This window comes from Ursus americanus, chromosome 4 (assembly GCF_024610735.1).
Source record: "Ursus americanus isolate L20-20 chromosome 4, mUrsAme1.1.p, whole genome shotgun sequence".
Lineage (NCBI taxonomy): Eukaryota > Metazoa > Chordata > Mammalia > Carnivora > Ursidae > Ursus > Ursus americanus.
The window spans coordinates 43,428,213-43,456,025 of NC_142130.1; the positions used below are offsets into that span (position 1 = coordinate 43,428,213).

General features: G+C 37.0%; 1 protein-coding gene across 6 annotated transcripts in view; it reads left to right on the forward strand.

The window, feature by feature from the left end:
- The window catches only part of CFAP44 (cilia and flagella associated protein 44), a 151,606-nt gene that overhangs the window by 110,612 nt on the left and 13,181 nt on the right, over window positions 1–27,813 (forward strand). For 5 of the 6 annotated variants that reach the window (XM_045785165.2, XM_045785166.2, XM_045785167.2 and 2 more), the window contains 7 exons: window positions 8,051–8,228; window positions 14,347–14,847; window positions 17,180–17,383; window positions 18,323–18,518; window positions 24,447–24,557; window positions 25,781–25,911; window positions 26,925–27,041. In XM_045785165.2, the coding sequence (XP_045641121.2) occupies window positions 8,051–8,228; window positions 14,347–14,847; window positions 17,180–17,383; window positions 18,323–18,518; window positions 24,447–24,557; window positions 25,781–25,911; window positions 26,925–27,041 (1,438 nt within the window). Of the gene's footprint in view, window positions 1–8,050; window positions 8,229–14,346; window positions 14,848–17,179; window positions 17,384–18,322; window positions 18,519–24,446; window positions 24,558–25,780; window positions 25,912–26,924; window positions 27,042–27,813 lie in introns of those variants that run through there. The other variant, XR_006777375.2, reaches the window with a different exon arrangement.

A 27,813-nucleotide genomic window follows, 5' to 3' on the forward strand; every position in this document is an offset into this window, starting at 1 on the left:
ATTCTTATGACTGTTGTTCTAAATTCTTGTTCAGATATATTGCTTATATCTGTTTTGAGAAAGACCCTGGCTATGATTCTTCATCTTTCTTTTGGGGAGGATTCCTCTGTCTTTTCATTTTGTATGTTTCCTGTTCCTGAGAGTATATTAAGAAGGGGTCACACACTGCGCAGGGCCTGGTACTTCAGTAAGTGTTTCTAGTATATGTTGTGTGCACTCTGCTGTTGTGTTTTGGCTGCTCTTTTCCACAGGTCAGTCCTATGCAGAGTTCCTCCTTGCTTACAGTGGGGAGTGTTTGGGCCTTTAACTAGGTGTGCTTTGATTTGTTTCTTAAAATAAGCCTGGTAAAGAAAAGAAAAAACAACCCTGATCTGAAAAAAAGAGAGAAAAAGAAAAGGAACAGCAATAACAAAAAACCAAACAGACAAACAAGAAACTATAAGTCTGATTCCAAAGAAAAAGAAAGGTGGGAGGGAAGACACCTGATCCAAAAAAAGAGAAAAGGAAATGAAAAAAAAAAAAAAAACCAAACAAACAAAAAACTATAAACCTGATTCCAAAGAGAAAAAAAAAATTAAAAAAATAAAGAAGGCTGGTCCTAGTTCCACCAGAACTGAAGCTGACACTTTGGAGCACTCTGTGAACAGTGAACTTGGTGCATGTGGGGTACCTGTGTTGGTCTTCTGGGGGAGCACCTGCTGCTCTGCCTCACAGTCAGATCTGCCTAGTAATCATGAACTTGCAGGGTGGGGGCGGGTGGGGTTTGTTATAAATGGCTCCCACCTCCCCTGGGGGTGCTGTGTTTCTCATTGAAGTCTGACTGTGTTGGTGGCAAGGGAGAAAATGGTGCCACTGCACTCTCTCCTCCCAGGACAGGAGATCTTGCACCTGCTGCTGTTCAAGAAGTCCTCACAAAAGAGTAAACAATCTCCGCTCTTGTGTCCCAGGCTTTTGTCAGATCCCTGTTCTTGGGGCTGTTGGTGTGCCTGGCACCACAACTCTCCTGCCTTTTATCTCTGGTGTGCAGCTGGGATTCAAAACTCCAAATCTTAAATGACCTGTTGTGTGGACCTGCTCCCCTCCTCCAGGAGAAAGCTTCGCCTTGTCTGGTGCTGTTTCATCCCAGAAAAACAGTCACACACCTGCACAGGTGCCCAAAGCCTATGGTAAAGCACAGTGAAAGGCTGCGATCAGTTATCTGTCCTTTGCATGCACCTCTGTCCCCTGCAGATGAAAGGCCACTTGATGGCACCTGTGCCATCTTTTGTCCTTGGAGAGTCAATATACCCTCTTCCAAATGTACGCCAGGAAGGGAAATGTTTTCTCCCAGTGTGACACAGAGGATCCCTGTACCATGCTTTCCACCCCCAGGCCTGAGCTGTCCTTTTCCTTAGAAGAACCCACCATGGCTCGACTCCAGGGAAAGTCACGAACTTTTAAACCCTCAGAATTAGAGCTCCACACACTGCTTGCAGAAATTTGCAATACTCATTTCCTTTCAACTCCACAGTCAGTGGTTTTGGGAGGTGTTTTTCTTGTGCAAAGCTAACATGGTACTCTCTCTCTCTCCCTCTCTCTATTCTCTCTGCAGAAAGGGCTCCCTCCCCACTGCAGCACCATGGCTTTTCTCCCCCCCAGTTCAAGTCTACATGCCTCGTTCTTTCCATGTTCTCTCCCTTTGACCATGTAAATCATTCTCCCAATTCCAGATTGATTTCCTGCGTGTGCCAAATGATTTGATGTTAATCTAGCTCTGTTTGAGGGATGAGGCGATCCCAGGGTGCTCCTACTCCTCCTCCATCTTAACTCCTCTCTCCAGATGCCCTTTTAAACTGCAGCTTTAAACTAATCTGCTCATGGTCCCTCAGTCCTATATTTCTCACTGCAGTTCATAGCATCAGGAGTGGTGGCTCCCTTTGTTACTGTGTCTTCATCTCTCTTGCTGTTCTCTGTGTGGTCTATCTTTTGAAGCTGTTAAGTCAGCCCTCAGTTATTCTTTGGAGGAAATTGCTTTATAAATAAATGTAGATTTAGTGTGTCTGTGGAACAGTGGAGTTCAAAGTCTTCCTATGTTGCCATCATAAACTATATCAGCTTGGCCTGAACTCAGCTGTCTTTCAGAACTTTGTGATTGTACAAGCCATCAAAAATCACATGATCATCTCAAGAGATGCAGGGAAAGCATTTGACAAAATTCAACATCTACTCACGATAAAAATTCTCACCAGAGTGGATATAGTAGAAACATACCTCAAAATAATAAAGGTACATATGACAAGCTGACAGCTAACATCATTCTCAATGACAAAAAGCTGAAAGCTTTCCCTCTGAAATCAGGAACAAGGATGTTCACTCTTGTTGCTTCTTTTCAACATAGTAGAAGTCCTAGCTAGAACAGTTAGGCAAGAAAAAAAAAGAATCTAAATGGAAGGAAGTATGTCTATCTATTTGCAGATGACATATTACATATAGAAAATCCTAAAGACTCTGCCAAAATACTGTTAGAACTAATAAATGAATTCAGTAAAGTGGCGAGATGAAATAAATACACAAAAATCAGTTGTTTCTATATATTAACAATGAACTATCAGAGAAATTTGGAAAACAATCCCATTATAATTGCACCAAAAAGAATAAAATATTTAGGAATAAATTTAACCAAGCATATGAAATATCTGTACAGTGAAAACAATAAGACATTGATGAAAGAAATTGAAGACATAAATAGACATTTCATGCATGGATTAGAAGACTTAATATTGTTAAAATGTTTGTACTATCCAAAGGAATCTATAGACTCAATGTAATCCCTATCAAAATTCCACAGAAATAGTAAAAGCAATCCTAAAAATTGCATGGATCCATATAAAACTCTGAATAGCTAAAGCCATCTTGAGAAGGGAAAATAAAGCTAGAAATATACTCCCTGACTTCAAACTATGTTACAAAGCTATAGTGATGAAAACAATATGGCATTGGCATAAAAAGAGACCCAATTAATGTAATAGACCAGAAATAAGTGGTCCATGCTTATATTGTCCATTTATGACAAAGGAACCAAGAATATGTAATGGGGAAAGGACAGTCTCTCCAATAAATGCTGTTGGGAAAACTGAACTGCCACATGCAAAAGAATGACACTGGACCAGTATCTCACACCATACATGAAAATTAACGCAAAATGAATTAAAGACTTGAATGTAAGACCTGAACCCACAAAAGAAAACACAGGTGGTAAGTCGCTCAACATTGGTCCTGGCAATTATTTTTTAGGTTTGACAACAAAAGCAAAGGCAACAAAAACAAGTGGGACTATATAGCAAACTAAAAAGCTTCTGTACAGTAAAAACAACTATCAAAAATGAAAGGGCAGCTTAGGGAATGTATTCACAATCATATATCTGATAAAGGGTTCATATCCAAAATATATAAAGAACTTTTACAACTTAATAGCAAAAAACCAAACAGATTTAAAAGTAGACAGAGGATGTATATAGGCATTTTTCAAAGGAGACCTACAAAAGGCCATTAAGTACATGAAAATGTGCTGAATGTCACTAATAATCAGGGAAACACAAATCAAAACCACAATGAGATCACACCTATCAGAATACCTATCATCAAAAGGACAAGAGATAACAAGTATTGGCAAAAATGTGGGATAAAGGGCACTTTGTACACTATTGATGGGAACATAAATTGGTGCAGCCACTATGGAAAACAGTATGGAGGCTTCTCAAAAATATTAAAAATAAGATTGCCATATGGTCCAGGAATCCCACTTCTGGGTTTATAGCCAAAGAAAACTAAAATGGTCTTTGAAGAGATGTCTGCACTCCCATATTTATTGAGGCATTAATAACAATAGTTGAGACATGCAAACAACCTAAGTCTCCATTAATGGTTTAATGGATAAAGAAGTTACAGTACATATGTACACTGGAATATTTTTCAGCCTTAAAAAGAGAGAAAAACTGCCATTTGCAACAGTACTTACATGTAGAATCTAAAAAATCTGATCTCATTGAAACAGAACATATTGATGATTCCTAGAGGCGGGGAGTTGGGAGTGAAGGTGGTCAAATGGTACAAACTTCTATTTATAAGTAAAGTTCTGGAAAGGTAATATACAATATGATGACTAGTTAACAATACTGTGTTGTGTATTTGAAAGTTGCTACTAGGGTGGCTCTTAAAAATTTTCATCCAAGAAAAATTATAACTACGTAGATGGATATTAACTAAACTTATTGTGGCAAACATTTTACAATAGATAGATGTATGAAATTGTTATGTTTTACACCCTAAACTGATACAATATTATATGCAATCATATCTCAATAAACTAGAAAAATAGGCTTTTGATATTATCCAAAAATATATATTGTGGATTTGATTTGCTGGTATTTGTTACAGCCTTTTGTGTCTTTTTAATAAAGACTATTGGTCTCTAGTTTTATTGTTATGTAATATCTTTTCTGGTTTGTTATCAGGGTAAGACTAGTTGCATAAAACAAGATAAGGTTTCCTATCTCTTCTATTTTCTGAAAGATTGTGTAGGCTTCATATTATTTATTTCTTAAATATTTGATAGAATTTATCAATGAGCCAACTGGACATGGAATATTATTTGAGAGGTTATAAATACAAATTCTGATTTTTCATTAGTTATAGTGTTATTCAGATTCTATATTTCCTCTTGGATCAGTTTTGGTAATTTGTATCTTTCAAGGAATTTGTGCATTTTATCTAGGTTATCAAATTTATTGGCATAAAATAGTTCATACTATTGCCTTATTACTTTAGTTTCTGTAGTATCTGTTGCATTGTCCCTTGTTTTATTTTTGATATCATTAATTTGTATCTTCTCTCTTTTTTTTTGATCATTACAGCAAAAGTCTTGTCAATTTTATTGATCTTTTCAAGGAACTAATTTTGGTCATAGATTTTTAGAAGTATTGCTTGTCAGCTTTCTATATCATTGATTTTTCTGTTCTGTATTATTTCCTTTATTCTAATTAATTTGGGTTTAGTTAATTCTTGCTGCATAAGTTTTAAGTTGAAGCTGTAAGCTTTGATTTTATACTTCTCTTTAAATTATAATTATTTAATTATAAATTTATTAATTATAAATTTAATTATAAATTATAAAATCATTTAAACTTAAATAATTAAATTATTTAAATTATAATTAAAATATAAATTGAAGTATAAATTTAAAGTATAAATGAAACACGGCGCTTCGTTTCGCAAGTTCTGATATATTTTCAGCATCATTTTGTCCAAGATATATTCTTTAAAGATTTTATTTATTTGAGCGATAGAGTGAATGAGAGGGAGAGAGAAAGCCCAAGCCAGGGGAAGAGGGAGAAGCAGGCTTCCCGCTGAGCAGGGAGTCTGACATGGGGCTCTATTCCAGGACCCTGGGATCATGACCTGAGCCGAAGGCAGAAGCTTAACCAACTGGGCCACCCTGGAGCCCCTGTCCAAAATATTTTCTAATATCCCTTGTGATTTCTTATTGATTATGATTTATTTTTTTAGAAGATTTTATTTATTTTAGAGAGATGGAGAGAGCAGGTGGGGGGAGAGGAAGAGGGAGAGAGAGAATCTCAAGCAGACTCAGTGCTAAGCACAGAGCTGGATGCAGGGCTTGATAATACAACCCTGAGATCATGACCTGAGTCACATTCAAGAGTCAGAGGCTTAGCCAACTGAACCACCCAGGTGCCCCATAGTTTGTTTTTAAGTATGCTATTTAATTTCCCTATAGTTTGCATGGTTTAATTTCTTATAAATTTATGGGAGTTGTATGGGCCCGCATACAGTCTATCTTCATGAAAATTCAATGTGTGCTTGAAAAAGAATATCTTTTCTTGTGTTCTTTGGTGTAGTTTTCTATAAATGTCGGTGAAGACTGGGTGATTGATGATGTTCAGATCTTTTGTTTTTCCTACCTTTGAAGGGTCTCTACTGAGTGTTCCCTACCTTTAATAAGGTCTCTCTAGCTGACGAACTCATGAGTGATTTCCAGCCATGTGTAAACTATGAAAATTACTTGTTTTACAGCTTCCCAGTAATTGTATTTTCCCCAGATGTTCTTTACTTATCTTCATGATGTTTCACGTTACACAGGTATAGGTTAATACTTGGCCAAAAACTCAAGAGAGCCCTATGTGAATTTCGGAAGGCATTGTTTTATGTGTAGCTCTGATATTTTTTCCCACTAAATTCTAACCACTCTGGCTTCTTTGAACTCTCATCTTTGTAACCTTAGTCATTGAGATTACCAGACTAATATTTTAGATCTCAACACTATTCCAAGTCTGGTACTTTCTTCCATGCAGAAACAGAGATAGTAAGGATTAGTTATTTCGTTTCACTTCTCACATGAATTACAGTCCAACGCTGCCTGTTATTTCAATGTCTGAACATAGTTGTTTCATGTTTTTTTGCTCAGTTTTCTAGTTATTTATAGCATGAGTATAATTATGGGCCTTGTTTCCCTCACATGGCCAGAGCTGAAGTATCTGCTTGCTCTTTCTTTTCTTCTTTCCTTTCTCTCTTTCTGTCTTCCCTCCTTTCCTTCCTTCCTTCCTTCCTTCCTTCCTTCCTTCCTTCCTTCCTTCTTTCCTTCCTTCCTTCCTTCCCTCCCTTCCTCTCTCCCTCCCTTTTTCTTTCTTTCCTTCCTCTTTCTTCACTTCCTTTCCTTTTTAAGAAATTAATCCTTCCTTTTAGTGCTATTTAACACAAAGGAATAATTGTCGATTAATACATTAGATAACACATGTTTCCTCTGCTATTGTATGTGTTTGTTTTCCTAAAGGGCTGACTGCAAGCTATGTGTACCTGTTCATATTGACTGACAGGCTTCACTTTAAAGAATTAGGTAGGTTGGGTCTTTTGATGTCTGTGCTTGGAGCTTCCTAGGACCTCTACTGATAAGATCATATCCAATCTTTTTTATAGCCTTCCCCTGGGGATATTCTGCACCATTTTCTCTGGTCTGATTTTTCCTTTAAAATTGCTATCACTGGTTTGCTCATGGCTTTCTGTCTTATTCTCAGCCTTCCTGATTTATTTCTTTTAATACCTCCACACCATCATTTCCATGGAATTTTTTGAAAATTTTATGACAATCACTTCTGTTATTTAAAAAAAGGTAAACTAAGTTTTTACTGATTAAAATACACCCATGCCATCTCTATGGCTTAATGTCTGTTGAAGGAATAAATAACCATCTTGATATAAATCACTTAGAAGTGAATGAAAGCCTAAAAATGATTCAGATTATTTCAGCACCATCTGGTAATTGGGTTTTATTTATTTCACTACGACTTTGCTTGAGGTGCTGTAAAAATACAGATGGTCCCCAACTTAAGATGCTTTGACTTGATTTTTTTGGCTTTACAATAGTGTGAAAGTGATATGCATTCAGTAGAAACTGTACTTTGAATTTTGATCTTTTCCCAGGCTAGTTGTATATGCAGTATGATAACTTCTCATGATACTGGGCAGAAACAGTGAACCACAGCTCCAAGCCAGCTACACAGTGTTGGGGATAAACTATCAATACACTTAGAATCATTCTGGTTTTTTTTTTTTTTTTTTTACTTTCAGTACAGTAATCAGTAAATTAAATGAGATATTCAACACTTATTTGTGAAATGGGCTTTGTATTAATTTTTCCCAACTATAGGCTAACGTAAGTGTTCTGAATATGTTTAAGGTGGGCTAGGCTAAACTATAATGTTAGATAAGTTATGTGTATTGAATGCATGAGATTTATATTTTCAACTATGGGTTTATTGGTACATAACCCCATTGTAAGTTGAGGAAGGTCTGTAGTCATTAACTTAAAAAAAATGCTTGGGCTTTACAGATAAAAGTAGTACCACAGACTCAGAATTATACTTTTGCTATATGACTGAATTTGATTATATATACGTGTGTGTGTGTGTGTGTGTGTGTACACACACACACACGTATATGGTAGACAAACTAAAGTTTATTGTTACATTTGTGGCTGGGTTGTCTGTTTTTCTGATAGGTACAAGAGTAAACCTCAGGATGACTTTGAAGATCCCAAAGATGTTCAAGCCATCAAGGAGGCCCAGTTGTATATGGGAGACTTCAATCTGAAGACAGCCTCAGACTATAAGATACCTGAGCACATGAGAATAAATGCTGCCAAGAAGGAAGAGGAACTGGGACACCTAGACTCCGTGGTACTTACCCACAGCTTTCATGACAATGAGAGGCACCCTGAGTTTTTAATGGAATTCTGCTGAAATCACCCATTTCACTAGATGGTCTATAAGGATATATAATTATAGAAATTTAGAAGTGGGAAAGTTCTTCATGATTATTTAGATTGCCTCCTTTTTACAAATGAGGAAACTGATCCCCATAGAGGACAAGAGATTTGTCTGTGATTATTTAGCTAATATGGCAGAACCAGGCTTCAAGTTAATTACTTGGCTCAATATATTTCATGGGTGAAAGTACTATATTTTATAGACTTCGAATTTCTGAAATTCAAACACGTCCTTGTTGGATATAGTTTTTGGCTGCTTTGGATTGCCAAAGACTTAGGGGAAGGGTCAGCCATTGTTTAGCCTTTTTCTTTTTTTAGGACTTATACATTTTGTAGGTGTCTCAATAATAACCAATTAACATATTCCTTTTTAAAAATTTTATCTGCATTCTGCCAAACTGCTTCCAATTATCCTGATTTCTCATCTGCATTTTCCTGCTAAAGTCTCCTCTCCCTGTCATAGTAATTCCTTAATTTGACGGGCAAGTAACTTTTCACACATTGAGACTCAGAGGGTATCTGAACTACCATTCTGAGACTTTGGTGTATGGTCACCTCCTATGGCCATGCAGCTTGCACGTTACAAGGCATCACATCAAAAAGAGTGCCAATCATACCACAGATCTAATATATTAGAATATTTTATATTTTTCTGACAAATGAAAGTAAAGTATCTTGAGAGTCTTTTTCAGTTTCACCAAAGATGCAGTACATACCAGCAGTACAAAGGATCCTGTTATGACAAATTATATCCATAAATAAATTTTCATAGTTCATAGCTATGCCTTTCTGTTTAAGCAGACATTTTGAACATTTTCATAGTGACCATATAGATTGTTTTTTGAGCTGTTCATCTAAGGTAATTCTTGATTCATTTATCATGTTCCGTCCATCGTCATAGAGAAATATTTTTTGACTACAATTTGCCAGGCATCCAACCAGAAATTTCATAATCTAGGTAGAGATGATGAATGGGTATGATGTCTTGAACTACATTACACTGAAATCCATCTCATTAAAACAGCATAAAATAACGTAGAGCACACTATTCTACAAGTCAGATCAGAATTCAGTTCCCATCGCTGCCACTTAATAGCCATGTAAACTTTGCTGGATTTGTAAATTTCCCTAAGCCTCAGTGATATTATTTGTAAAAGGGGTATTAATACCAATTAACAATATAAGACCCATCTAGTCTACCTCATAAAGTTAATGTGAAGGTCCCAGTCAATAAACGGTCATTACGATCATGACTAAATTAAAAATCACTGAAGTATCAAGGTTTTTTTTTTTGAAATAGCATATTATATATTCCCCTTCCCTGTGGTCAGTGTTGAGATATGTGTGCTATTTGGAAAATTAAGAAGAAAGTGTCAGTGTGTAAAGACGGTTCCTCAAAGAGGTGAGACTGACAGTCATCAGGCTGGCTTAGGTTTGTTCATTTAAGCTTAATTCTCAGTCCTCCAGGTGCTTCAAAGAGGTCTCCTCATTCGCATAGGTGCTGGATTTTGAGTTTACATAATGCTTTAAACGTTTATTAAGTATGTAGAACATCTCCATTTTGTTACAGTGTTCTTGCATTATAGGTAGTAATCATTCAGGTAAGTTTTGTAAGACTGCTTGGAGAAGTGCCTTTTTTTTTTTTTTAAATATAACATTCAGTGTTATGTTAGTTTCAGGTATACAGTATAGTGATTCGACAAAACTATACATTACCCAGTGCTCACCACAGTTAAGCGTCGTCACCATGTTACTAAACAACATTACTGCAATCTTATTGACTATATTCCCTATGCTGTACTTTGTACTTTATCTCTGTGACTTATTTATTTTCTAACTAGAGGTTTGTACCTCTCATTTCCAATCTGTTTCACCCATCCCCCCACCCTACTTCTGGCAACCACCAGTTCTCTGTATTTAAGAGTCTGGTTTTTTTTGTTTGTTTCTCTTTGTTTTGTTTCTTAAATTCCACATGAGTGAAATATAGTATTTGTCTTTCTCTGAGTTATTTCACTCAGCATAATACACTCTAGGGCCATCCATGTTGTCACAAATGGCAAGATCTTATCCTTTTTATAGATGAATATTTCATTGTATGTATATACCACCTCTTCTTTATCCATTCATCTATGGATGGACACTTGGGTTGCTTCCATATCTTGGCTATTGTAAATAATGCTGCGGTAAACATGTGGGTGTTATATATCTTTTCAAATTAGTGTTTTCATTTTCTTCAGATAAATACCCATAAGTGGTATTGTTGGACCATATGGTAGCTCTATTTTTAATTTTTTGTGGAACTTCCATACCATTTTCCACCGTCGGTGCACCAAATTACATTCCCACCAATAGTGCACGAGGATTTCTTTTTCTCCACATCCTTACCAACACTTGTTATTTCTTGTCTTTTTGATGCTAGCCATTTGATAGGTGTGAGGTGATATCTCATTGTTTTGATTTGCATTTCCCTGATGATTAGTGCTATTGAGCACCTTTTCATGTGTCTGTTGGCCATTTGAATGTCTTCTTTGGAAGTCTATTCAGGTCCTCTGCCCATTTTTTAATTGGATTGGTTTTTTTGGTGTTGAGTTGTATAAGTTCCTTGTATATTTTGGATGTTAACTCCTTATTGGATACATAATTTACAAATATCTTCTCCCATTCACTGGGCTGCCTTTTGATTTTGTTGACTATTTCCCTTGTTATGCCAAACATTTTTATTTTGGTGTAGTCTCAACAGTTTAGTTTTGCTTTTGTTTCCCTTGCCTTAGGAGACCTATCTAGTAAGATGTTTCTATGGCTGATGTTAAAGAAATTACCGCCTATGTTTTCTTTTAGGAATTTTATGGTTTTAGGACTCACATTAGGCCTCTAGTCCATTTCAAGTTCATTTTTATGTATGGTATAAGAAAGTGGTCTAGTTTCATTCCTTTGCACGTAGCTGTCCAATTTTTCCAGCACCATTTGTTGAAGAGACTATATTTCTCCCATTGTGTATTCCTGCCTTCTTTGTTGTAGATTAATTGACCATTTAAGCATGGGTTTATTTCTGTGTTTTTAATTCTGTCCATTAATCTATGTGTCTATTTTTGTGCCAGTACCATACTGTTTTGATTACTACAGCTTTGTAGAATATCATGAAATCTGGGATTGTGATACCTCCAGTTTTGTTCTTTTTTCTTAAGATTGCTTTGGCTACTTCGGGGTCTTCTGTGGTTCCATATAAGTTTTAGGATTATTCGTTGTAGTTCTGTGAAAAATGCTGTTGGTATTTTGATAGGGATTGCATTAAATTTGTAGATAGCTTTGGGTGGTATAGATATTTTTAACAACATTAATCCTTCTAATCCGTGAGCATGGAATATCTTTCCATTTATTTGTGTCTTCTTCAGTTTGTCTCATCAATGTTCTATAGCTTTCAGAGTACAGATCTTTCACTTCCTTGGTTAAGTTTATTCCTAGGTATTTTATTCTTGTTGGTGCAATTGTAAATTGTTTTCTTAATTTCTCTTTCTGCTACTTTGTTATTAGTGTATAGAAATGCAACAAATTCCTCTATATTAATTCTGTATCATGAAACTTTGCAGAATTACTTTACCAGTTCTTGTAGGTTTTTGGTGGTCTCCTCATGATTTTTCCAATATATAGTATCCTGTCATCTACAAATAGTGACAGTTTTATTTCTTCCTTGGATGGAAGTAAATATGGATGTCTTTTATTTCTTTTTCTTATCTGATGTTGTGGCTGGGACTTCTAGTACTATGTTGAATAAAAGTGGTGAAAGTGGACATCTCTGTCTTGTTACTGCTCTCAGAGGAAAAGCGACCAGTTTTTCACCATTTAGTTATGATGTTAGCTGTGGGTTTTTCATATAAGGCCTTTATTATGTTGAGGCATGTTCTTTTTAAGCCTACTTTGTTGGGAGCTTTTTTTTTTTTTAATCATGAATGGATGATGAATTTTGTCAAATGTTTTTTTCTGTATCTATTAGGATAATCATATAGTTTTCATTCTTTTTCTGGTTAGTGGGATATATGACATTGATTAATTTGTGAATATTGAACCATCCTTGCACCCCTGAAATAAATAATACCTGATTGTGGTAAATAATTTTTTCAATGTATTGTTGATTTTGGTTTATTAGTATCTTATTGGTTTTTGCATCTATGTTCATCAGACAAATTGGCCTGTAGTTATTATTTTTATAGTGGCTTTGTCTGGTTTTGGTATCAGGGTAATGCTGGCCTTATAAAATGTACCTGGAAGCTTTCCTTCCTCTTACATTTTTTGGAAGAGTTTGAAAAGTATAGGTATTAATTCTAATTCAAATATTTGGTAAAATTCACCTGTGAGTCCATCTGGTCTGGACTTTGGTTTTTTGGAAATTTTTTGATTACTGATTTAATTTCATTGCTAATAATTAGTCTGTTCAGATTTTCAATTCCTTATTCAGGTTTAGGTTGTATGTTTCTAGGAGTTTATTAATTTCTTCTAGGTTAAACAATTTGTTGGCATATAATTTTCCATAACATTCTCTTACAATCTTTTTGTATTTCTGTGGAGTTAGTTGTCATTTCTCCTCCTTCATTTCTGATTTTATTTATTGAGTCCTCTCCCTTTTTCTTGATGAGTCTAGCTAAAGGTTTATCATTTTTATCTTTTAAAAAACAGCTCTTTGTTTCATTGATCTTTTGTTTTTTTAAATTTGTTTCTATTTCATTTATTTCTGCTCTAATCTTTATTATTTTATTCCTTCTATTAGCTTTGGGCCTTTTTGGGTTCTTTTTCTAGCTCCTTTAGGTGTAAAATTTGGTTGTTTATTTGAGCTTTTTCTTGTTTCTTGAGTTGGCCTGTATCACTATAAACTTCCTTCCTAGAACTGCTTTTGCTGCATTCCAAAGATTTTGGACTGTTTTTCTTTTTCTTTTCTGTTTGTTTTTTTTTTTTTTACTGCCTCTTTGATTTCTCAGTTGAGCCATTCATTATTGAGTAGCATGTTATTTAACCTCCATGTATTTGTGTTCTTTCCTTGCAATTGATTTTTACTTTCATACCATTGTGGTCAAAAAAGATGTGTGATGTTTCCATTGTTTTGAAAAATATATATATATGTATATATGTTAGGTCCATCTGGTCTAGTGTGTCATTCAAAGCCACTGTTTCCTTGTTGATTTTCTGTCTGGGTGATGTATCCATTGATGTAAGTGGGATGTTAAAATCCCCTACTACTATAGTATTACTGTCAATTTGGAGAAGTGCCTTTGATCCTTTTTTTTAAACCTGTATATTTATGCAAAGTAACTCTTAATAGCCTTTGGACCATCTCATTTGCCTAATTGTACACAGGATTAGGGTTCCATGTACCTGTAGGCTCTGGTAAGAGCATTTTGGAAACAGCTGGTAATGAGGGAGCAATGGACCACTATGGCTCCTTGGGCTTGAAGCAGGGGGCATAGTTTGGCTTAGATAAATGGAGAAGGAACCAAGAAAGTATCCTGTAATCTCTTGGTGTGCATGATACAGAAATTCAGGATCATGACATTGCCTGCACAAGGAGTAACAGGAATAATGTGGCCAAAATGCAGAATAAAAATAGGCTAAACTTTGGTTGGCCCTAAGTGGGCAACCCTAATGTGTCTAAGCCCGTGGAATTTGAGTTTCCATCAGGGATAGACAGTCGTATGTATATGTTCCTCGCCAAAGATGACCTTCCCCTCTCTAGGCTCTGGCTGAATACAAGCCTTCAGGAAGGACTTCTGGTTGGTCAGAAGAGGACAGCAGAACTGAGCCCTACAAGCCAGCCGAGGGATACCAGAGTTCACATCCACGCTGTCTTCCTCTTTTGGAGAAGCTAAATGGAAAACAGCCTAAAAGCTAGAGAAAAGAATAACTTAGTAGTGAATAGAAATGATCAGATAATTTTTTTTCTTGGATTTTTGTTAGGCATACCAGTCAAGGGACCAAAATCATATTTCAAATGTCATTTGTGAATCAGTTGTCATTTTGTTTCCTTCTGTTCTTTCTCTCAGGCCCATTCAAAGAAAAAGAACATGAACAAATGTATCCTCTCTCTTCGTGACCTTAAAGTGGCCGTCATTGAGGAGATACAGTGCCTGGTTCAAGAACTGAAGGACATACAGTCAACTCTTCACGTATCCAAGCACATTCCTATTCCCCAAGTCCCCCAGATACACCCGGAAGAAGTTCCAGAAAAGAGATTTCAGTATGATGAGGAAACTCTCCTAAATTTTAAGCGACAGCAGATGAAGATTCAGGATGAAACGTCCTCCCAGCTGGAACAGGGAGGGTCTGCAGGCTCGGGTGGAGGATTCCTCAGACTCTCTTCTAGAAAGGACGGTGATTTGACGACAAGAGATTCGTTGTCTAGATCATCAAAGGCATCAGCGTTCTGTGTAGATACTGCAAAGTTACTGGAATTTGAAAAAGCAGATCCAATTGATATAGAGCTGGAGATTATGAAAAGGGATGAGATTAAATACTTGTACATGCAACAGTATTTGACCAACAGGGTAAGGGATGACACTGCCTTTTTAAAGCTGAAGAGAGGAGAGCAGAGAAGAACATCTACTTTCTTATTTACTGATTTAAATTTTCTCTACGATAATCTTTCCTAAGCACTGACCGGCCCACAGCTCCCTGAAGGCTTAGCTTCCTCCCCATCCCCGGCCTTCTGATAATTACTGTGCTCTGCCCAAGAACTTGAGAGTCTTAAACGTTTTGCTTTGGGAAAAGTTAAGAATTAAGGGCAAATCCATGTTAATTGGCATCTAACTGAAGTCTCGGTAAAGGGGAAGTGATGGAGCAGTTTTCAGATGACGGATGGAACATAATTTAAAAACCTGCCAGAGAAAATGGGGCACCCTCTGCTTTTTACATCCTCCTCTTTCTCTAATGTGTGATTTGCCTCTTTGGCGGGAGTGTTTATGGTGATGGCTGGCTTCAAAGTTGTTCTGGACCTGGAACGGCACCTTTTTTTTATTTCTAGGAAACCAATCCAGGTTGGGGCCAGTTGTACAGGAGGTGCTCTGAATCTGGAAGGAAAAGGACCTTTGCTCCCTGCTGCCAACCGTGTAGAGCTCCCCTCCTCAGTGTCTGTCTGGCTCCACCCTGTGAAGGAACCCCCTCGAGCTCCCCAAATGTATTCTTCACTCATTTTCTCTACTTCATCCAGCCTTGCTTTCTCCCTCTTCCTGCTTCTCCCCACTCCCGTTCCTCACCCCCATTCTGAATTTTGTATTTGCTTTCTCCTTTGCTATTTCCTCCCACCTGCAATGATTTCCTCTCAAATGTGAGTCATCATGCGAAACTCAGCCTAGTTCCAAACCTTCTCCAGAATCTTCTGTCCACATGACATTCTCTTCTTTTGGCTAACATCCAGTTGCACCTATAAGCCGCACCTCATGTTTTCCACTTATCTTTCTTGCTGTTTCATGTGTGTTAACTTTTTAAATTGAAGTATAACCAACATACAGTGTCATATTAGTTTCTGGTGTACAGTAGAATGATTCAGAAACTGTGTACATCACTCAGTGCTCATATGTGTTAGTTTTGTCTTGCAAATTCTGTTGCACAGTTCTTGAGAGAAGGGCCACATACAATCATCTTTTGATTCCCCTGCAGTGTCTAGAAAATGCCAGACATATAGTAGATATTCAATAAAATGTTTGGTTTAATGGTAACTAATTTATTTCTGGTATCCACTTAACACATGTATTGGACATTCTTTGTGCAGGAACAGTGCTAGGTAGGTAGCAGGGATGCAATAATACTTGAGCCAGATATATTCTCTATCCTCATAAAGCTTATGGGCTATCAGGTGAGTGAGAGCAAAACAAGTGTGAGCCTTACGAACTTAAACACCTGTGTGGTACAGTTTCGGGATGGTGTTACACTGAACAAATATAGCCCTGCCTCAAAATTTAAAAATAATTCAAATGTGTTGAACAAACATTAAAGAGGAGACCACTTAGGCTACAACTATACATAAGTAAACATTTAAATTTTTTCTCCTTTTTTTTTTTTCTTAAGCTCTCAAATCCTTTAGCAGTAGTTTCACTGTCCCAAACACACAGATCTCTTCCTTTTCCTCAGCCACAGGCCGGGCCCTCCCTCATCGCAGGTCCTTGACTGCTGAGGCCCCCCATCATGCATGACCCAGTGACAAACGTAGAATGGTTTGTCTTCTACCTACTGTCCTAGTTTTCTCAGGAAAACCAGCCCCTGCGACTGTCTCTCATCTCTTCATGGCCTTTGGGATGGGGTGAGGGAGAAGCTGTGTCAAAATCAGAGCAGAACTGAGCCTTTAAAGTCACTGAGATGGCAGGGGGAGAAGGTCTAGACCAGGACTTGGGATACTTCGTTCTCAACCCAGCTCTGTCACAAATTAAGTCACCTTTTGAAATGTTTGAAAATTTTCAAAATCAGAAGTTGAGAGGAATATGTCGTGCTTCCTGTATGAAAGGCAATGTAGAGACACCGTGGGGTAAAGTAGAGGCAGATAGAAACACTACGCACAAGGAACTCCTAGTCTCTGATTTAAACCGGATAGTACAGCAAGAAGGGCATTCTTGATTGATGGCTTAATCGTGGTAAAGAAATAGCTGGAAGGACTAGTAGTTACAGAATCCCTACCACTTAATAAATTTATATAAATTTTATAACGTTGATAAATTGATTTATAGGACTACACATATACATGGGAGCCCATATAATTCTTTCTCCGTAATAGCAGTATAACGAGAAAATGCTTTCACCTAAACAAATTAGGATTGTTAGATAGTTTTAAAAGTACACTTGCCTTTCTTAACTTCTAACATACCATCAAATCGTTTTCCACCTCAGATCAAAGAACTGATAGTCACTTTTGATGCAGAACTCCGTGTCCTGAGGCATCAGAAACTGAAACTAGATACTCAGATGAAATTATCTGACCTTCACCATGTCACATTATTTCAAGAAATGCTTCTCCTCAAGAATTTTGAAAAACAGGAGAACGTACTTCAAGAGCGCGTTAATTCTTTAGACAAAGAAGAGCAGGATATGCAGGTATGAACGGGCAGGAGAATGCTGGCTGGCTGTGTCCTTCAGTTATGGAGGGGGCTCGATTCTTTGTTTCCTTCTTCATCTTCTCAATTTCCCCTGTTCTAGTCCTCCTCTCTTGTCTTTTGTCTCTCCACCTCCCCCACCCCCACCCCCACCCTCTTCTTATTCTTGCTTGCTCTGCTTTTGGTATGCTTGGTCAGAGAGGAGTGAATCAGATTTTACAATGAATTTGATTTGATGTTTTATATGATAGGAAAATAAGTTTTCAAAAGTGAGCCTTCTATTTAGTTTACAAATTTCAAAGTATTTTTTATTGTCACTAGCTATCATAGAAAGTTGAGTTTTGATTATACGTTATCCTTATGAACATACTTGGAAAAGAAATTGGCTGGTTTCTCAAATATGGTAGCTAGTTTAATGGTAATATATAATTGAGTATCATAGGAAATAAGTTTCTTTGTTTGTTATATGTATATTAAGTTTAAAGAGATAAATGATACCATCCAACTTTTGCCTTGAAGGAAAAGGATTCCATCAAATAGATATTACATACTGAAGAGTAACATCATTTTTAAGGTATATCTGCTGCAAGGAGAGATGAGGTGTCCTTTTGTTTTAGTTGTCATGTGTTCTTATGAAAAACATCTTTTGTTTTTGAGACCACACATGCAAAAATATTAGCTGACAGTAAAAAAATTCACTTAATTTAGATTTTTGAGGAAGCTAAACATTAAAAAGCTGATCTTACCCGATTCTGAACTTAACTGATTTTTACAAAAGACTTATAAAATTTTAACCAAATAAATGGATGGCTCTGCAAACATCAGAAATGTAAACTTCTATGAAGAAGGTTAAAAAAATGTTGTGAACTCTAATATACATTGTTCTCTGAACCTGGTTTATCAGAAATACTTTCACTTATTCCTGTTTTTGTTCATTTAGTGGAAAATAAATGAAACACTTAAAGAGATGGAAGAGAAAAAGAATGAAGTTGCCAAGCTCCAGGACCAAGAAAAAGCACTCTATGCTGGTTTCCAAGCAGCCCTTGGAGAAAACAATAAATTTGCTAATTTCCTCATGAAGGTCCTCAAGAAGAGGATTAAGAGGGTGAAGAAAAAGGAGGTTGAAGGAGATGCTGGTTTGAATTTCTTTTTAACATATGATCCTATTTTTTTCTCATTAGCATGAAATAGAGAAATAACTAAGGGCATATTTGACCCCTTTTTTTCCTACAACATGGACAGTTAGAGGTTCTGTGGGCTTGAAGGGCAGAGGGTATAAACCAGTAAGTCTCTAACCCTATGGAGTTAATTTTTGTGTGTGTGTGTCTGGTCCGAGACAGCTTAGTGTAGTTTCGTATAACAAGCACGTCTTTTGTGTTTATTTGCCAACTGAATGTCATCTTTGGCAAAATATCTCTTTATGTCTTTTGCCCACGTTTGAATAGGATTTTTTGCTTTTGTCCTCTTGAGGTTTAAGCGTCCTTTGTATAGTCATCTAGGCACTAGTCTTGTGTCAGACAGGTACTTTGCAAATATTTTCTTCCATTGCGTAGCTTGTTTTTTCATCCCCTCAACATGGTCTTTCAGAGAGCAAAAGATTTTATTTTTGTTGAAGTCCAATTTATCAGGTGTTTTATGGGTTTTTTTTGTTTTTGTTTTTGTTGTTTTTTTTTTGGCTCTTGCTTTGCTGTCAAAGTCTAAGAACTCTTTGCCTAGCCCTAGGACCCAAAGATTCTCTCCTATTTATTTCTAAAAGTTTTATAGTTTTACATTAAAGCCTGTAATACATTTGGGCTTAATTTTTATATAAGGTGTGAGACGTAGATCAAGGTCTTTTTTCCCTTCTGTGAATGTCTAATTGCTCCAGCACCATTTGTTGCAAAAGCTTTGTCCCATTGGATTGCTTTTGATCTTTGTCAAAAACCACTTGGGTGTATTTGTGTGATCTGTTTCTGGGTGTTCTGTTCTGCTGATCAGTTTGTCTAGCTCCCCACCGGTGCTGTAGTCTTGATTATGGAGGCCATTGAGTTCTGAAGTCTGGTCAACTAATTCTTCCCATTTTATTCTTCTTTCTCAGAATTGTTTCAGCTATTCTATTTCCTTTATCTTTCTATATTTTAGAATAATTTTTTTGTATCTACAAAAAATCTTGTTGAAATTTTAATAGCAATTGTGTTAAACTTTTATATCAGTTTGGGGAGAATCTGCATCTTTGTTGAGTCTTCCAGTGAGTGAACACAGTATGCTTTGACTTCTTTCATCAGCATTGTATCATTTTCAACATGCAGTTCAGGTTCATGTTTTGTTAGATTTATACCCAAGTATTTCCCTTTTTTAAGTGACTATATTTTTATTATTATTTTTTTCAGAGAAAGAACGAGCAAGTCAGGGGGGAGGGGCAGAGGGAGAGGGAGAGAGAGATTTTCAAGCAGACTCACTGCTGGCTTGATCTGACTACCCTGAGATCAAGACCTGAGCTGAAATCAAGAATCGGATGCTTAACCAACAGATCTACCCAGGTGCCCCTTAAGTGATTTTTAATGCTTTTTTTTTTTTGGTAGTAGAAATATTTTATTAAAATCTCACACAAAGGCTGCCTGGGTGGCTCAGTCAGTTAAGCATCTGACTTAGGCTTAGGTTGTGATCTCAGGGTCCTGGGATCAAGTCCCACATCGGGCTCCTTGTTCAGAGGGGAGTCTGCTTCTCTCTCTCCCCCCACCCTCCCTCTCAAATAAATAATAAATAAAATCTTTTAAAAATCTCACACAAAATCCTAGAAAATAAGGGAAATAAGTGTACATTAGTATAATTTTAGAGTGCTATTTTGTTTTTAATCTTGGTGTCACACGTTCACACTAGTACATAGAAATACAGTTGCTTTTCAGATGTTGATCTCCTATCTTGTGACCTCACTTATTAGTTTTAGACATTTTTGATAGATTTCTTGGGAATTTCTATGTAGACATAATTTTATCTGCAAATAGGTTGTTTTATTTCATTCTTTCTGATCTTTATGCCAATTTCCTCTTACTGCCTTATTGCACTGTTTAGAACACCCAGTACTACATGGAATTAGAGCGCTGGGAGCTGACATCTTGCCTTATTCACAGTCTGAGGCAGAAAGCATTTAATCGTTCACCATTAAGTATGCTACCTGTAGGTATTTTTAGGTACTCTGTCAAGTCGAGGAAGTTCCCCTCTGTTCCTACTCTTCGTAAGTTTTTACCATGAATGGGTGTTGAATTTTGTCAGATGTTTTTCTGCATTGATTGATGATTGTGATTTTTTTTTCTTTAGCCTATAATATGGTGGGTTACATTGGCTGATTACTAATCATTGAATCAGACTTACACCCTTGAAATACCACCCCCATGGTGTATAATTCTTTTTATATATTGTTGAATTCTATCTGCAGATATTTTATTAAGAAATTTTGTGCCTAGGGGCACCTGGCTGGCTCACTCGATAGAGCATGCAAATCTTGCTCTTGGGGCTATGAGTTCAAACCCCATGTTGGGTGTAGCGCTTACTAAAAAAAAAAAAAAAATTATGTCCATTTATTCATAAGGATCATTGGTCTTTAGCTTGCTTTTTCCTCTTTTTTTTGTGATATCTTTGGTTTTAGTATCAAGATAATATTAGCTTCACAATGTTGAATTAGGAGGTCTTCTCTTTGATTTTCTAGAAGATAATGTGTATGGTAGTAATCCTTTAAATGTTTGGTAGTGTTCTCCAGTGAAACTATTGGGACCACAGATTTTTTCCTGTGATGTTTGGTTAGGATATTCTCCAAAAGTTTTGTCTTGTTAGGCCACCTCTTTCTTGGCCATTTGGCTAGAGAGAGTAGGCTCTGGTTGGTCCATTTTATATCTGCACCTACTGCTGTTTCCAGGTTGCTGACTTACGCATTTCTAAGTCTGAGATCTAGGAGGCAAAGAGAAGACCCAAAAACTAACCACAGTGTTGTTCCTTACAGTCTGAGGTTCATATTTAGTCTGCTTTCTTTCCATTTTTCAGAATCTTATGTTTGTTCTACATATAATGTCCAGGTTTTACCATATTTTGCAGGAGGAATATGAAAAAAAAATCTAAATGTCTTCCTGAAATGAGAAATCTATGTAGGAATTTTGAAGTCTAATTTTAAAATTTGGTGATTTATTTCATAAGGTGGTACAGACCACTTATAGTAATTTTGAGATCGGAAATTTAAGGAATCTTCTAAAGTATGAGGTCCATCTCTTATTTCTAATTCAGGGTTCCATAAAATAGAAATTGCCAATTGGTGATCTGTGGTTCATGGACGGCTTCAATGTGTTTTGAAAAAAAATGGGATAGAACTGTGAACAAGAGGTCTTCAATTCCTTATCTGAAACTCTTGGGGGCAGATGTGTTTTAGTATTTTTTATTTTTTTATATTTTATAAAAGATATTGTGTATGACACTGTAAAAGAAAAAAACATTCATGGCCCTTGTTAAAGAACAATAAGGCGACTTTATTCAGGGGCATCACTACAATGGGATTTTATAATGGAGGAGAGAGATCAGCTCAACTCTGAATACAACAAGGTCAAGTAGGGATTTACAGCCAAGGAGCAGGGTGGGAGTCAGTGGATGGAAAATTACTAAGAGGTAGGGTAATTCTTTGCTAGACTGACCTAACAAGATTTTTGCTGACGATGGGCCAAAGTGAAAAGATAGTGAGGGTAAGGATTAAGGAAGAATCTGATCAGATATCGAGCGTGTGAGATTTTTACTAAACTGACTCATTAGGATTCTTGCTAAAACTGGACTAAACAGGTCAAGGACTGAGCTCATGTCCACTATGGGTTGGAAGGAGGACTCCAAGGAGCCTGACTTAAGTTTGGTCAAAGGATCGAGTCTGTGTCAGCTAACACCCCAGCAGGGCTTAGTGCAGAATCTCCAAGTCCAACACCTTCATATTTCTGCAGCAAGACACAAATATTCACACTAAGTAGGTTAAATAAAGATAGTAAATAACATTACTTCAGATAAGTTATGAAGGTCTTCCCCCCCTCCCAAGGCATTGTGATTTAGGAATTGTGGACCTAGAAAACCAAGTGTGTGTTAGATGGGTCACAGCAGAAGCAGCTTGGCAGTTTGGTCTCAACCCCCTTTGATTCAGTGCATTGAAATTAATCGAACAACCTTCTTCAGGCATTTGAGTTTGGGTGGCTGTGTCCCCAGCCATTTATTTATTTGTTTGTTTCTTTTTACTTGGTTATTTTATTTTGTAGAGCTTTATATTATTTTAAAATTATTTTTTGATTGAAGTATAATTGACACACAATATTACATTAGCTTCAAGTGTACAACATAGTGACTCCAGCACTCTCTGTGTTACGCTCAACACAAGTGCAGCTACCATCTGTCCTCATGGAACACTAATATAGTACTACTGACTGTATTCCCTATGCTGTGCGTTTCATCCCATAACTTATTCATTCCATAACTGGAAGCCTGTGCCTTCCACTCCCCTTCATTCATTTTGCCCAGCCCACTGCCCCCCTTCCATTCTGTTTGTTTGTTTTCCATATTTATGGTTCTGTTTCTGCTTTTTTTTGTTCATTCATTTGTTTTGTATTTTAGATTCCCTGTGTAAGTGAAATCATATGGTATTTGTCTTTCTCGGACTTATTTCACTTAACATTATACCCTCCAAGTCCATCCATATTGTTGCAAGTAGCAGGATATCATTTCTTTTTTGTGACTGAGTAATAATCCATATCTTGGTCATTGTAAATAATGCTGCAATAGACATAGGCGTGCATACGTCTTTTTGAGTTAGTGTTTTCATTTTCTTTGGGTAAATACCCAGTAGTGGAATTACTGGATCATATGGTAGCTCTATTTTTAATTTTTTGAGGGAATTCCATACTGTTTTCCACAGTGGTTGCACCAATTTACATTCCCGCCAACAGTGTGTGAGGGTTCCTTTTTCTCCCTATCCTTGCCAACATTTGTTATTTCTTGTCTTTTTTAGTCTAACCATTCTGACAAGTGTAAGATGATATCTCAGTGCGGTTTTGACTTGCATTTCCCTGATGATGAGTGATGTTGAGCATCTTTTCATGTGTCTGTTGGCCATCTGTGTGTCATCTTTGGAGAAATGTCTATTCAGGTTCTCTGTCCATTTCTTAATCAGATTATTATTATTTTTGTTTTGGTTTTTGTTTTTGTTTTCTTTTTTTGGTATTGTGCAAGTTCCTTATATATTTTGGATGTTAACCCATTATTGGATATATCATTTGCAGATATCTTCTCCCATTCATTGGGTTTACTTTTTGGTTTGTTGATTATTTCCTTCATTCTACAAAAGCTTTTTATTTTGGTGTAATTCCAATAGTTTATTTTTGTTTTTGTTTCTCTTGTGTTAGGAGACATATCTAGAAAGATGTTTCTATGGTCGATTTCAAAGAAATTAACTGCCTACGTTTTCTTCTAGGAGTTTTATGGTTTTAGATCTCACATTTAGGTCTCTAATCCGTTTTGACTTCATTTTTATGTATGATATAAGAAAGTGGCCCAGTTTCATTCTTTTGCTTGTAGCTGTCCAGTTTTCCCAGCACCATTTGTTGAACAGACTATGTTTTCCCCATTGTGTATTCTTACCTCCTTTGTCATAGAGTGACATAGAGTCCCATATAGTGTGGGATTATTTCTGGGCTCTCTATTTGATTATCAGAGCTTAGTAGTAGATCTTGATATCTGGAATTGTGATACCTCCAGTTTTGTTCTTTTAAGATTGCTTTGGCTATGCAAGGTCTTTTGTGGCTCCATATAAATTTTAGGATTATTCATTCTAGTTCTATGAAAAATACTATTGGTATTTTGTTAGGGATTGCTTTGAATCTGTAGATTTCTTTGGGTAATATTTTCTTTAACCATATTAAACTCTTCTAAAAATATTGACTAATTGCCTGGCTAATCTGTTATTTTCCTAGTGACTAACTCATTGAGAAAAAAAAAACTTTATTTTTAAAATCTGAGATTTAGCTTAACACAGGAAGTTCTCTGCTTGTTAATAATTCTCCTTCTCTATTTAGAGGAAGATGAGGATAGTGATGAATCAAGTGAAGAAGAATCGAGCTTAGAGAGTGATGAAGATGAGTCTGGGTCTGATGATGAGGTTTTCGATGATTCTATTTGCCCAACAAGTAAGTTGGATGAAGCCATATGTTCTCTGTGAAGTGTGAATATGGGCTGATAATATCAAGGAGATCCTTTTTTGGTTTCTCGGTTGTCTCATAATAAAATTTGAGGAAAGTTTGGTTGAAGTTTATGATGTAGTCTAAGGAATACTTTTATTTGGCTCTCTGGGTGATTTATTTTCTTTTTCCTTAGGCAGCCATTTATGAATGACAAATAATTTGCAAATAACTTATAGTTGGTTCAAAGTCAAATTATGCAGAAATAACAGATTGCATCGTGTGTGTGTGTATCTTTTTTTTTATGAAACTTTCTCTTTTTGACAAACCCATTCAAATTTTCATATTTAAAATCCATTTTGTAAGGGCACTTTGTGCCGGTTTCCTGGAGATGCTTAGCAGTTTATACTCACTGTTTTCACTGGTAAAACCCGTCTGAAACACCCAGACCAATATTCTCACAGTCTCAATAGATGAATAGTCCAGTAGAAAAAAACAACTTCTTTTGGACATGAAATTTGTTTTTGTAGCCACTTAACATAGATTTTTATATCAAATTTTAAAGCTTAATTTCAAATAAAGTTTAAATTTTGTTTTAATGTTGTAAACAAGAGTCTTCCTAAAATCATATGTACGAGTGAAACAGAGCTCAAAAGGTTATAAATGCAACTTGTTACAGCAGGATCCTTGTAAACACTCCTTGTTTATAGCAGGATTAAATGGCCTGAAAAAAGGCTCTAGTTAGAACTAAGGTTCCTAAATTCCATGGTAGTACTCTTATTTTCACATTCTTTCTCTATTGCTTGGTGGATAAATGTGACTGTGGTGTGATATACTGGAAATTAATACAGAGATACTGTGCCTGAGTCCCATGGTGTCACATATCAGCTAAGTGACCTCTCTGAGACTTTGGGTCCTCACCTACAAAGCGGGAAGAGCAGTTTCTACCTTGCAAGGGCCTCGGAGACGAGTGAGATAACGTACATAAAAGGCCTAAACAGAAAGCCTGGCTCACGGGACTGCTCAGAACATCAACGCTGGTATCAGAATTACTATCATGATTACTTACTTATAATTTCCACCTGCAACAGTGGAGCCCGAGGTGGAGTGAGAGCGTGCTGGAGTGGACCCACAAATGGTCATTATTAATTCTGAAGCTCCAAAGTGCACACTTCTAATGTCGGTACATTCCATATCAATGGGGCTTCTTTTAATTTTGACTGTCTTTTCAGATTGTGATGTGGGTCTTTTTGAATTGGCCCTTCAACTTCGAGAAAAAAGGCTGGACATCGAGGAGGCCTTAGTTGAAGAAAAGAAGATTATCGATAACCTCAAAAAGGAACATGATACACTATCCAAAAAAGTATGACGGTGTGCTTACGTATTTATCCTCTCCCAGCGCGCTGGCTGCCCCCACCCCCAGCTACTGTATTGCTGTTTCGTAGCCGTGGCAGGAGTTAGGCCTTCTCCCCAGAGAAGAAACTTTTTAGGTGTTAGATTTTAAGTTTTCCCTCTTCAAGCACAGTTGTGGTGGGAGCCGTTGGCTCTTTTGAAGATTGGACTTCCTTTATCTAAATCATTACTCTCCAAACTTTTTTATTACATCAGTTAAAAAAATTTGTGGAGCATGTATCCCCACAGTATATGTATATTTATTTACAAATTATATTCATGAACTGTTGTACCAGTATATTTTGTACATTAGGAAACATTCACAAAAACAAAAATGAAAAAGAGTAAGATAAAAATAAATAGAAATAGAAACTGATCTTTTCTTTCCGTGCCCTAGTAGTTCACTTTATTGACACGGGGGATGTGCATCCCATGTTGGAGACCGCAAAGCTGCACTTCTGGTGTAATTATGTTGATGGATTTGATTTCTGCTTATTTGCTCATTTTCCCCCTTCAATACTCTTTCCTAGGATAACATCGCTTAATTGATATTCACAAATATTTTTGATAGATTGCTTTTCCTTTCAAGTTTTTTAGACGAAGAACGTGTTTTATGAGTACTGTAGTTAGTAGTTTTGTTGCTTTAAAGGGCTTTTTCCTTTCGTTTATTAGGTCACTTAGGGCCCAAGATGGCCCACCACCTTGACAAAGACATTTCATGCTGAGAGCTGCTTTTCATGCAGAAAATAAAAGGGAGATGAGGACATGCCTTCTGACCTTTTATTCACAAGAGCTTTACTACTCTGGGGACTTAGGAATGTTTGAAAAAGTAGTGTGGATCATGACGTTGCAGGAAGAAAATACACACATTCCTGGGCTGCAAACTGGGATTATCCGTTTAATCAGAATGACCAACAGAGCAGGCCCTGCTCATCTCCCCAGATGTCCCCATTTATCACATTTCGCACACGGGACTTTCCACAGGTAAAAGTTGTGGCCACTAACCTGAACGTGGCGGAGGAGGCCCTGGAAGCTTACCAGCGAGAGAAGCAGCAGCGGCTGAATGAACTGCTGGTCGTGATTCCACTCAAGCTCCACCAGGTGACGGGTCTAGAGAGGGTGTCCCGCCCGGGCTGCGCAGGAGAGCCGCCACAGCCAGGCTTTCCCAGAAAAGATGCATGGGTCACTCGTGAGAAGAAATGCAGCCCTTTGCTGAGAATTCTACCCAAACAACAACACCCCAACTTTTCTTATCCATTCTCAGATTGTTGAGGAAGAGTAATGGCCAAACACACGTATTTCCTGATGGCCCATTATCACTTCCAAAGTCCAATGAATTGTTTCAGGTCTGACGAAATGAGCCTATGGCTTAATTTTTATAAATTTATTTTTTAGTTTATTTTTTTATTTTTTAAAGATTTTATTTATTTATTCGACAGAGATAGAGACAGCCAGCGAGAGAGGGAACACAAGCAGGGGGAGTGGGAGAGGAAGAAGCAGGCTCATAGCGGAGGAGCCTGATGTGGGGCTCGATCCCATAACGCCGGGATCACGCCCTGAGCCAAAGGCAGACGCTTAACCACTGTGCCACCCAGGCGCCCCTTTAGTTTATTTTTTTTTAGTAATCTCTACACCCAACGTGAGGCTCAAACTCACGATCCTGAGGCTAAGAGTCACATGCTCTCCCAACTGAGTCAGCCAGGTGTCCCAAGGAGCTTCTGACTTAAGAATGGAATGGCTTGGAAGTTGAAATCTTGGATCTTGTGCACATGTCCCTTTTCCCACCATCTTCAAATAGACATGAATTAATGTTGAGAGAATTATCATAATCTCAGCTTGTTAATGAGAGAGGGCAGGACAAAAGGAAAATGTC